We start from the raw sequence: 13,288 nt of genomic DNA on the forward strand, positions 1-13,288 counted from the left end.
GGGCAAAAATGTCACACACCTGCAACAGGAGTGAGCAATATAATAAATTCCATCTACAATAAAAGATTCAATCCTTAGTAAATCTTAACTAATCATGCAAATTAAGCATAATGATGGAAGTTGACTGAAATCTGCTTTATGGCACATATATGAAATAAAAAAAATATATATTTTTTTTTTTGATTAAAGCTTGTAATACATTTTGAAGATGCAACTTTGCAATTTTAGTATTTATCTCTGCAACTTAGCTAGGAACTTAGTATAAATGGAATTTTACATTGTTCAATATGTGTGGGGAAATCAATGTAAACCTGTAAAATGGATTTTTTTTTTTTTTGGCATCTTTTAAAAAAAAAAACATTTTTTAAAAAAACCGCATGGTTTTTAAAAAAAAACAATTGGTTTAAACCATGGTTTAAACCAACGTGGTTTAAACCAAACAAACCTGATAAAATCTTGCTTTAAAAGTTTTTTTTTAAGGACGGTGGGTATTTCTCCATTAAAAAAAAGCACTTAATATTTCTAATGGTTCTGTGAACCGACATTAAACGCTACTGCATTGAAGAAGTGAATTTTTTAAAATTATTCTATAATTTAGCAATTGTCACCAAAAAATAATCAGCACCAACTCATATGGGGTTACATATGTGTGTCAAATTTGGATTCATTACATTCATTACGTTTTGATTTAAATTGACCATAAATTCCTTCACCTACATACAAACAGGCAGGCAATTTCAAAAAACGGTCAAATAGGATCAGTGCATCTTAAAAACGGAAAAATCCGAATCACAAATCCAATACTTTTTTCTACGTATTTTTTACATAGAAGGAAGTTAAGGAAATAAAAAAGAAAAGCAATTTAACGTTATCATCACACTTTTATTTAGAGTTTAAATGCGAGACTTTAAACTGGATTGGACCGTAACCGAGACCTTGTTGTGTTTTGTGTTTGTTTTCAGACGGCATTTTTACAAGGTTGGTGGTAGTTTGTTATAAATTTTGAAGAGGCAGAAGTGTTTTTTTTATCCTCTGTGCTCAAAGTATTTAATCGCAGTTGGAAAACTTTTTTTTCTACTTTTACAAGGCTATTACATCCCGTTACCAGAGTTATCAATGCTTAAAATAAGCAATAAAATATTGGACAGTGCCTTAGTGTGTTCCATCGACTAAATAATTAGCTAAATGAATTCACGCAGAAATGAACTTTGTAGAATTCAGAGCTTCCGCATCTTTAGTGGATTACGCGTTAAAGGTAAGTAGATTTTTACTCGTTTGTTACATGATTAATATCGCAGTTGTGTTTTTGTAATTAAGAAAATTTTTAAAACTGAAGTAAGGGCTTTCAAATGGTGCTTTTGTGCCTTACAGTGGGTTAAGTGCTGAAATTATCAATTAATAAATTGATTAGATTATCGGTTTCAACTATTTTTTAAATGCTTTTTGTTTTGCCAGTCTAAAACTACAAAAGCTATGTTCCAGGCAACTTACGAACTGCGTGCACATATCTTTTGCAGTTTAGGATAGATAAAGTAAAATCATGTTAAAAACTTAAATGTATAAAGCCTAAAAAATAGTTCAATACATGCTAGATACGACACTTTGTACTTTTTCAAGAAAATCTGGCGTTTCTTCTCTCTTTCATAAATAAGAAATGTAAAAGTGTATAATTTAAAAAGTAATGTTTCATTTATGACGTTCTTGCACCAAATTTCAAAAATACTGTTTGAAATATCTCAAAATATGTCGTTATTGTAACTAATTGCTCTCCTTAGAATACCGAAGTAAATGCAAATAGTGCGTTCTTGATTAAAAAATACGGATGAAAATGCTCTTTTTTGTGTTTAATGCTGTTTTCAGAATAAATAATGTCATCTTTGACTAAAGACATGCATGTTTCATGCCTAATGGATCAAGCAAAACCCAAGAACATTATTGAAAAGAACATTCCTCAAATTCTTGAAAATGCAAATACGAAACTTTTGCTTTCTAACGGCAAAATATTAAGTTATAGAAATGCAGTTCTTGCAGAGATATGCTACCCACTCATGCTCCAATTGTTGGCAATTCAAAAAAGGGGATCACTCAAAATCGCTAATTTTTGAGATATAACGTTTTTTAGAGGAATGAGCGAATTGTCTTAGCATTTATGAAGCACTATTTCAGTGGCGTACCTAGCATGGGTGACGCTCGGGGCGATAATTGGTGGTGTCATCCCCCCACGGAAAATTTTCACGTTTGTAGTCTTAAAAATGCATTTTTATACTTTTCAAAAATTTGCAATTCCACTTCGGGTGACACCCTCCCCCCAGATGGGTGATACCGAGGGAGAAGCGCCCAACCATGTATGACATATGTCGTCGTACATCGTTTTCTTGGCGACGCTTTCTTGGCGCCAACAGGAAAAAGTCGCCAAGGGCGGGGTATATCACATCAGCTCCCAAATTATCTAATAATCAATTCATCCTTATCATTTCGGTGATGAACAAGTTTTCTGTACTTCCAAAACATGTGCAAACAGTAGCGTAACTATGGGGTCTAGCGCCCCTGGCGACCTAAAGAAATTGCGCCCCCCCCCCCCCAGGGTCGCCCACATGGGAAGTCACCGGAGGTATTGTGACTTTGTGACCTCCATTTTTTTTTTTTTTTTTAACATTTTGATTAATTGATTCGGCAAATAGGAGGCAGCATTGTAAATTTTTTTCTTATTTTCATTTTTAGAATTGTTTTCAATGATGTCCAATGTTCCTTCTCAGTAGATGTTATATATATATATATATATATATATATATATATATATATATATATATATGTATATATATATATATATATATATATATATATATATATATATATATACCCCCTCTAGCTCTTTTTTTTGCGAGTTTAAAAAAAAATTTTTTTAAGCATTTTTCAAATTCTATGACAAAACAACAAAAACAACTCTTTTAAAAAAAAATTTTTAATCAGTCGAAATGCCGCCCCCTGGCTGCTGCGCCCCTGGCGAGAGCCACTCTTGCCAACTCCTAGTTCAAGTATACATAGTCTAGTATACATAGAGTGCTAAAATCATAACCCTTCAATATACTCGATATATTCGGGTAAAAAGAACCTTTTTGACTTACTCGCTGTCCGAATTTTAGAGGGTTTTTGTTTTGCGAGGTCAGTACCGACATGGCCAGTTGAAGGTCCATGGAGTAGCGGCACATGGGTCCGGTGAACAGGAACTTCTCCAACTCAGAAATGGGGGCGGGGAACGAACCGTGACTCGTCACCAGACCTGAAAACAACAAATATCATATCAGCACTCCAGTCAAGGTCAACAATTTTAGTTTGCCGGAATATGAAGGGAGAGAAAAAAAAAAAAAAAAAACAGGGCTATAGAAAATTAGCGATTTATTACAAGATCAACATACACCGAAAACAAAATTTTGAGGAAATGATAAAACTAGATTGATTTTGAAATGCTTCAAATTGTTGAAACTTTCTGTGTCTTGAGCAGAGCTTAATTTGCATGGGAGCTCAGCCCATGTGATTCTTTTCAACTTCATGTGAATTTTTTCATGTGAGTGTCCCCATAAAATGAATACGATCAATCGGGTTTTAGACTTTTGTATATGACCCGGGGGTAACCGTCGTGCCAACAAAATTCAAATTGTTGAAACTTTCTGTGTCTTGAGCAGAGCTTAATTTGCATGGGAGCTCAGCCCACGTGATTCTTTTCAACTTCATGTGAATTTTTTCATGTGAGTGTCCCCATAAAATGAATACGATCAATCGGGTTTTAGACTTTTGTATATGACCCGGGGGTAACCGTCGTGCCAACAAAATTCAAATTGTTGAAACTTTCTGTGTCTTGAGCAGAGCTTAATTTGCATGGGAGCTCAGCCCATGTGATTCTTTTCAACTTCATGTGAATTTTTTCATGTGTGTCCCCATAAAATGAATGCGATCAATCGAGCTTTAGACTTTTGTATATGACCCGGGGGTAACCGTCGTGCCAAAAGTTGTGATTGTGTATTGATACTGGACCAAAAACGCAATTCCGATATTCGGTATTTTTTTAAACATGATACTGTAATTCTGGTATTCGTTTTTTTTTACTTGATACCGGAGTACTGGTATTCGAATTTTTCAAAAAAGGAATAAAACATACTTGTTTATATATCTCTTGGTTTCCCAGTGATACTTTTATTCATTAATGCTCGATTATTTCGTGTTTAACCAAATTTCAATATCAAAAGATTGATTTTCGTGCTGTCTCATCAATGAAAATATTACGCATTTAAAATAATTCATCTTTCTAAGAAGTGAGATGAATTACTCTGTAACTAAAAGGTACTTATTATTTGAAACTGATAACAATAAGGAAATTTACTTGAAAAAATACTGGTTCGACGAAATTGAAAAATAACACAAATTACTAGCATTCACCCGACAGTTAATTGAACAATTTAGAACGGCTGGTGTTTTGAAGTTTCAATCGTGATTTTTCTAAACACTGGATACATTGCTATTTTTCCCTTGCCCTCTGTGCTCTTTAGCTGTAAATGTTATAGTTGTTACTGTGAAAGTCTGAAACCTGGTAAATGTGGTAATTAGCCGGTGAATATCAAATTTCGCATAGCAAAGTCCTCGGCAAAAGACCAAATATTTCCGGAGAATCAACGGTGAAAGTGGACATTTTTTGAATTTGCGTTCTTTCATTTAAACAGTTATTCAAAGTATGCATTTTATCGGGGTGTTTTGTACACGAAATCAAACATTGCAAGGCATTAGCAAGAACTTTTAACGGTTCATCAACTAGAATGATGCTCCTATACCAGTCCTCCTGAATGCATGCAGGTGCTTCTCAATTAATAAGGGGCGCCCATATGCAAAATTTTGAGGGTGGCTCAGATATTTTCCCCATGGTTTAGCAGGATATTTTCCCCATGGAAACCGATTTCAGTACAGATTAGAGTTATTATAGTTTGACATTTTTAATAACTTATTCATTAATGAATACAGAAAAAATGTTTCTACATTTTTGCAAAGAAAAAAATATTAAAAGCAAAGAAGTTCTAATTTCAAGGGGGGGGGGCCTTTAGACCTCACTTGCCCCCCCCCTCCATATGGGCGCCTTTGTGAGAAGGGCATAGCCAAATCCAGCATCCTGAGAAACCCCAGCAGTGGGAGGAACCGGCAAATCACCAAGGGAATTTATTTAAGCATTAAAAAAAAGAAGTACAAAGTACGAGAAAGTCAAAAGTAGGCGCAGCTACCCATCAAAGTCTTTACGATAAAATAAAGGGTTAGGATTGTTTAACCCACATGATGGGATGAGTACAAAGCAAATGAGGTAGTCGCAGCTACCCATTGTTGTAAATCATTCATGATATAATAAGGACTTATATAATAAGGTATGTATATAATAAGGACGTATGTATATAATAAGGATATGTATATAATAAGGACGATTCATAAGTGATTGTTCAACATGTGAATAACTAGCAAACATACTCAGCGTTGCCTGGGTCAGTTAATAATGTTGTGAAACAATTTATACATTCCTTTATTTATTTATAGCTGTGACCCGCGGTTTCACCCGCGTTAAAAAGACAACAATATATTAAAAACTATTTTAATTACGTCACGCTATGATATATATATATATGACATATATGTATTAAAAAATTACACACCTTTATCCACATTGATGTTTTGCGTTAAATAAGAAAATCGAAATAAAAATGAATAAAAGATAATTGAAAACCCTTGATTTAGAAGTTTATTAATTTTAAGAAAAAGGAGACATGTAATAAATGCTGTAAAACTTCCCGCCAGCAAGCGGTTGTGAACCCAAGACCCTGTAGTTGCAAGCACAGCGCTGTACCGACTGAGCTATTTGAACAACAGCAGTTCTAGCTATTGATGCAATAAAAAATGCATCATGATTATTATTGATTTAATTTCAATTTATTGCTGCTAAACTCCTATTAGTCATATAGCGTGATGTTATATAACCTATAGCCCTCTTCAATAAATGGACTATTCAACACAAAAAGAATTTTTCAATTCGAACCGGTAGTTCCTGAGAGTAACGCGTTCAAACAAACTCTTCAGCTTTATATTATTAATATAGATTCGAACTAGTAGTCCCTGAGATTAACGCGATCAAACAAACAAACTCTTCAGCTTTACATTATTAGTATAGATTCGAACAAGTAATTCCTGAGATTAACACGTTCAAACAAACTCTTCAGCTTTATATTATCAGTATAGATGTGGATAAGGTCCTCAAAAGACAATAGGGTAGGTGCAACTACGTATGTAAAATAACAAAATAGAAAACAGCAGAATATGACTTACCCTTGCTGGGTTTGTGTCCAAAGAGGCCCGTGAACATGCAGGGCAGTCGGATGCTTCCCGCCATGTCGTTGCCCAGCCCCAGCAGCGAGCCTCCCGCGCTGATGAGGGCGCTCTCACCACCTGCATGACCAAGAACCAGGTAGAGAAAGACGATGATCGGTTCATGAAATTAGAAGAAGGAGATGAAAATTCAAATGACTTTTAACTACGACTTAAATAACTTATACTTTTTAACCAAGATTGATTGTTTTTCGACTCAAAATAAAAGCAATGATAATGCAAAACAAAATCACCAGAAAATTAGCATGTTTATATTTTTAAAATGAAAGCAAGATGAGAGAATACAGACATATCCATGTTGCTGGTGTGCTTTGTCGCACTCCATGTTACCCCCTCTTTCCACTTCGTCAAGAACTCCTAATCTTCGAAACCCCCTATCCCCTTCGAAGTGTAATATAATTAGTGGACGACCTTAAGCTAGACGGAACGTCATGTTTCAAAATGTTACATAATGGCTATTGAGTATCTTTCTGTGTCCCAATTTCCAAACTGACAATTACACTGTTTGTTCCTTGTGATTGAAAAAACTATTATTTATTCCTTTTTAACTGGAAGTAGCATCGTATGACTGTATTGAAGTAATTTGCAAGTGATTTTTTAAGGAAAAAAGGGATGAAGGGATGTTTTAAGAGAAAATTGTGATATGCACCTCTAATAAGGAAAGCAGAATACAAATTTTAAAAGTTTCTTCTTGAAGTGCAACTGAAACATTTTAACTGTTTCAAAACATATAGTTGCTCCCAGTCAAAATCAAACAGATGTAAAGATCAAGGTACATGATAACATTAGTAAGGGGCTTTTAAAAACGCTTAAAAACTGGTGACTTGACTCGAATGAAAGAAAGCTTCGTAAACTTGCATTGTTTGAAACGCTACAAATGCCCAAAACCCACAAATCTGTACTTGTTCAAGTTCATCCTTCAATACCCGTTCAACCCTGCTTATTTTCAATCACTAAACGAACCCTATAATAATTATTATTTCCATTGCTTCTGGCAACAATTCTAAAGTAGAATCGGCAGATTTTGGGACAGAGAAAGTAACTTAAGCTAAATCCTTTAAAAACAAAAACCCACGAAACGGCAACCGAAAGGTGTTTTTTCCCCCGTGTGTGGTCTCACCGCTGCTTCCTCCGCTGGTGCGGGCCAGGTCGTAGGGGTTGGCGGTCCGTCCGTGGGCGTAGTTGTTGGTCTCGAAGTGCATCCCCATCTCGGCCGTGTTGGTCGTAGCCACGACGATGGCGCCCGCGCGGCGCATCAGCGACACCGTGGGCGCGTCCTCGGCAGCGAGGGCGTCTCGGAACAGCAGGGAGCCGGCCGTACTGCGCATGCCTGCAAGAGCACATTTTTCAGTCGTAATCGGGGCATGTTTCAATTTTCAGAATTAACAGTGGAGGCAAAAGTTGTGTAAAAACTAAGAACTACTATAAGCACTGGCATACCTAGCATGGGTGACACCCAAGCGATAGTTTGGTATCACCCCTCCCCCCTACAAACGCCAATAAAAATAATAATAATAATTTGAATTTTGACATCTTGAATTCAAATTATGTTTTTCGCAATCACGAGTGTGTGTATGTAGGCGTGTATGTTTATGTGTGGGGGGTATGTGTGTTTGTGTGTAGGGGGTATGTGTATGTGTGTAGGCATGTGTGTTTGTGTCTGTGTGCTGGCATAAGTGTGTGGGTAGTTGTGTGTATGAATGTGTGTGGGGTTATGTGTATGTGTGTTGGCATATGTGTTTGTGTCTGTGTGCAGGCATGTGTGTGGGAAGTGGTGTGTATGTGTGTGTGTATGTTTTGTGTGTATGCGTAGGCGTCTGTATGTATGCGTGTGTATGTGTTTGTGTGTGTGTATGTTTGTGTATGTGTCTGTATGTATGTGTGCGTGTGTGTATGTGTATGTGTGTGTAAGTGTGCGTGTAGTTGTGTATGTAAGCGCGTGTGTGTAGGACATGGATGCAACCTGGAGACGGCTTTCGCTAGAGGAGCAGCATCGTGAGGAGCCGGTCGACGGTGATGGTGCGGAGGGTGGCAGTGGGAAAATAAAATGATAGGACGCCAAAAACAGTCAAGTGAAAGCAATAAGCAATCGTGATTGCTCAATAATAATGATAATGATGAGAGTAAATTTTTCGGTCGTAATCGGGGCATGCTCCAGTTTTCAACACGCTTTTATTAGCTTCACCTGTATGTATGTATCTTGTAACGGAATCTTGCAGCTCAAATTTCGCCCACTTCCTGCGATCGGATTTTTTTGAATTTGGCACGCGACCGCAGACCCGATGACAATGCAATATTCTATAATCAAATTGATTAATTAACTCTTTTAATTGTTAGTTTCCTCCAATTTTAATCAATATTTTGGCATAAATCCACAATGTGAAAAAGAAAAAATTAAAAAAAAAATACATTAAAAAATGCTCGCAAAAATTATTTAAAAATATCTACAAAAACCTTTAATTTTTCTGCATCAGACAAAATTGGTTCCAAAGTAATTAGAACATGAAATATAATTGTTTTTAACTAATTTCATGCCAAAATTTAGGTGAGCCTTCAACTGGAAATTCATTGCTGATCAGACCATTGTTGAAAACTCTTATTCAAATGCATCTCAAATTTTCAAAGTAATGTAGATATGATTTCCGCACACATACATCGATGGCTGAAATGGATTAGCTGGATTAGACAATTACTCCACAGGCAATTTATCATCGAAGTTGAATGTTTCTCGAGCTCGGCTATTACACTTTAAGGGGTACAGATGCTCTTTTTGGAGTTCGAGAGACCACGTTTCGAATGCCACCCGAGACCTTTAGTCGCTTTTTTTGGGCAAATTTCATGAATGTAAAAGATTTTGAACAATGTTGAAATGAATATTTTTTCGTAAAACAAGTTAACTAAAAAGAAGAAAATAAAATAATAGTTTAAAAAACTAAAAAAAACACGCTTTCGTAGCAAAATGAACTAAAAACTGAAAAATAATCTTTCGATGATTGTAGTTGACCAATCACTTAATTTTAATGTAGTACAAAAAAGCATGGGGGGGCTTCTTATCAGTTGTCTTGAATTTCTTTCATTTGGTGTCTATGCAAAAATGTAAATAGACAACACCCCGCGGTTTTTTGTATTACATTAAAATTAAGTGATTGGTCAACTACTATCATCCAAAGATTATTTTTCAGTTTTTAGTTCATTTTGCGACGAAAGCGTGTTTTTTTTAGTTTTTTGAACTATTATTTTATTAAACTTTACAGTGGAGGCAAAAGTTGTTCGAAAACTGTAAGAACGATAAGCATTGGCGTACCTAACTTGGGTGACACCCAGGGCGATAGTTTGTGGTATCACCCCCCCCCCCCTCCTACAGACGCAAATAATAATTATAGTAATCCTCATACAAATAATAGCCGATGATCGAGTAACCTGCGTGTTTCCACTATGAAACTCGCCCCACGCCATGATAATTTGATAATATGTTTTGGTAATGTTTAATATTCAGGGAAATGCGTTATTGTGACAAGAAAGAACTCGATCCGGTAACTTAACTGTTTTACTGGTAAAACTTTCCTTTTAGGAGAATAAAGAAACCAAAACAATTAACGCTATTTACTGGAGTTTAGGGTTAATCCACTGATGTTAGGGTTAAAATTTCAACTATCAAAATATCACCCAACAGGCAATGGTTTCCCTTCAAATGTAGAAACAATTTTTACCCGTCATACTATGACGGGCGTTTTCCTAGTAACCTACGTAAACGTGAAATTAATTTCAGTGTTATAACAAAAGTTTAAGTGCGCTAATGTACAAAAGATAAATAAAAACTATAGACGCTTTCTTATTCTAGACTCATATGTGCAGGTCATTGAGAGCTCAAAAAAGCTAGAGGGTTGAGTGTGAGGGTTGAGTGTGTGAAATTGATGGCTCTTTAATTATTTCAAACGTAATTCTAAAAGACAGGGAAAGATAATGGGGTTCAGTTTCAAAAATCAAAAGTCACGACTATGTCTAATTTGAGATAATACGAACCTAATCCTGTGTACAGTATTTACTCGACGATGTAAGGTGGAAAAGGGAGGGTCCGTGAGTTCTCCCCCGGAAAATATTTGAGTTTGTAGTCTTTTTTAGCATTTTAGCTTTATATTTTTGCTTCAAATTCCACTTTGAATGACTCTAGGGTCGCCCCCCCCCCCCTCCGTAGAGACACCACTGCTATAAAATTTTACAAAGAAATCGCTTTTTTTTTTTTCGCTCTTTCTTTACTTCGTTTTTCTTTTTAAAAAAATGATTACTTAGAGAAGGGCTAGATCTAGATTTTAACCTCATCTAGGGCCTGGGCAGATTCGTTGGTACAACCCGGCCTTATGTGCAGGTGTGTGTGTGCGTGTGTAGTTTCATTTAGTTCCATTTCCAAAAGTACGAGTAACGAAGGTCCACTCAAAAAGTTTCTAGCCACAGCTCAATGGCAGTCACAGAGCGACAAGTACAAACAAGAGTCCTGTTTAATCTCACGCAAAAAAAAAAAGAAATTATTTTAATTTGAATTTTTGGCATCTTGAATTCAAATTATGTTTTTCGCAATCACGAGTGTGTGTGTGTGTATGAATGCGCGTGTGTGTTTGTGTAGGCGCATGTGTTGTGGGTGCGTGTGTATGTGTGTGCGTGTTGTGTATGCAGTGCTGTGTGTGTGTACGCGCGTGTGTAGGCGTTCGTGTGCAGGCATGAGTGTGTGTATATGTTTGTGTGTGTGTGTGTAGGAGTGTGTGTTTGTGTCTGTGCGCAGGCATGAGTGTGTGTATGTGTGTGTGTGTGTAGGATATGGACGTAACCTGGAGACGGTTTTCGCAAGAGGAGCAGCATCGTGAGGCCGGCCGACGGTGATGCTGGCAGAGGGTGCTGGCGGGAAAATAAAATGATAGGACGCCAAAAGCAGTCAAATGAAAGCAATAAGCAATCGTGATTGCTCAAAAAAAAAAAAAAACTTTCCTTCGTATGACCCTATCTAAAATGTTTTTGTCAACTCTTTGTTATGAAGTACTGTCTGGAGGGAGAGATTTTTTTTCAAGTTCCCCTCAGTTTTCGTTTTGTGCTAATCTTAATAGATGGCAGCACTACCAAATTGCTCTCTTATGATGCTGTCATAGTTTTCTACTGTCGTTAGCCTCTTACTTCTTCAACCAACCAAGTATCCTTTTTTTTCGGGGGGGGGGGGGGAGTAGAGAGTTTTTTTTGATTAAAATAAAAAATCTGCTTTTTTTTTGGTGTAGGTTCGGATTTTTTTTAATTTCATACTCAGCAAAACCAATATTCAGATTCAGAAAAACCCTTACAATTATCGCAACAGCGGAATACGTCGCTATATCAAAAGCCGATGTACTTTTAATTTAAAGTACTATTTGTGGTTAATTCAATTCATTAACCACATGAATTTGCACAATTTTTTCATTATCTATCTTCTTCTATACATATAATAAAATAAGATGCTTGTGTGTGTGTGTGTTTGTGGCGGGCATCCCGGGAAAACGGTAAGGCGTAGAAAGAAATTTTTGTATTTTTTATGAATTTTTGAAAAAACCTTTATTTTGCATTTTTTTCTGGGTTTAATTTTTTTCTAAACGCATCTCGTGAAAAATATAATAACCGCATTTCTACAATTTTACTATGTAGTAGCCACAACGTTTCGCCCTTTACAGAAACAAAAAGTTTTCAAAAATATTCAAAAGTTTTTTTTTTACAATTTTTTAAAGGCAGAACGAAGATATGAGCTATCGCTTCACCGAAGATCTGCTGTCCGCTGACCGCTGCGAATATGACGTAACGCAACCACGTGATCTAACTGAAGTGCGTAACTTGGTTTTTTCTTTTCTTCCTTTCGAAGGATTCATTCGCTTTTTTATTCTTTCCAGGTATTTCATTTGTTTCTCCCTCCCCCCCCCCCCCCCGGATGTTTGCTAAACATTCGATTTCGGTTAATCAGACGGACCACATCGGATCGTTTTGATCCCAGTCACTTTTTTTTTTTTTTGAATTGCAATAAAAACAATGATTTTTATACTTTTGCAAACTCCGGCTACCACAAAGATATCAACTTTTTGTGCATTTTAATAAATAAGTAAGCGCGCTTTTTTTGCATGATTTTCTTTTTGTTAGGGAATAAGATTGGAGGTTCGATCAAAATAAATAGAGATAGATGATAAAATTTAGAGATGGATCGAATTAGGTAGATAATATACATTGAGTGTACAAAAAATGTTTTTTTTTTTTTTTAAATTTTGTTCTCTAATTAATACTTTTTTTCTTTGAAAAAAGATTGTTAATTACTATCAGAGGTAAATTTCCATGGATCTAGAGAAAGATAAGTCTACAGGTCGATGTACAGTGAGAGATAGACAGACCCCGTTATTTAAAGAACAACAACGGGGGTTGGGGGGGGGGGCCGCTGCGATTTGAAAACATTGTTAATTACTGTCAGAGGTAGATACGCATAGATCGTATAGATAGATAGATAGATAGACAATTGCAGAGGTCGATATAGTAGATAGAGAGCAAGAAAGAGACATGCCCGTTATTTAAGGAACTTCAAAGGGGTGTCAATGCCCCCTCTCCCCACACACCATGACTTTGAAAAAACAATGTTTTCAAGTAAAAGTGGAAGTGTTTTTTGCTATTTTTCGACAAAATTTGCATGAAGTGCAAGCAGTTTGTGTCTCCCCTCCTCCTCCTTTAAAAATATTCCAAACGACGGAACTGGAGATAGATCTAGAAAATATTTTATTTAAATTAATAATGATATAGATATAAATCGATTGATACCGCCACGAAACTTATTTAAGCAGCCGCCGAAGGCGGCAACATTGGCGTAAAAAGGCAGATGATAATATTG

General features: G+C 36.2%; 1 protein-coding gene across 3 annotated transcripts in view; it reads right to left on the reverse strand.

Moving 5' to 3' along the window:
• The window catches only part of LOC129227620 (fatty-acid amide hydrolase 2-A-like), a 68,020-nt gene that overhangs the window by 9,412 nt on the left and 45,320 nt on the right, over window positions 1-13,288 (reverse strand). For all 3 annotated transcript variants that reach the window (XM_054862210.1, XM_054862209.1, XM_054862208.1), the window contains exons 4-6: window positions 7,532-7,741; window positions 6,352-6,471; window positions 3,126-3,280 (exon numbers count right to left, since the gene is read on the reverse strand). In XM_054862210.1, the coding sequence (XP_054718185.1) occupies window positions 3,126-3,280; window positions 6,352-6,471; window positions 7,532-7,741 (485 nt within the window). The remainder of the gene's footprint in view (window positions 1-3,125; window positions 3,281-6,351; window positions 6,472-7,531; window positions 7,742-13,288) is intronic.

This window comes from Uloborus diversus, chromosome 8 (assembly GCF_026930045.1).
Source record: "Uloborus diversus isolate 005 chromosome 8, Udiv.v.3.1, whole genome shotgun sequence".
NCBI classification, from domain to species: domain Eukaryota; kingdom Metazoa; phylum Arthropoda; class Arachnida; order Araneae; family Uloboridae; genus Uloborus; species Uloborus diversus.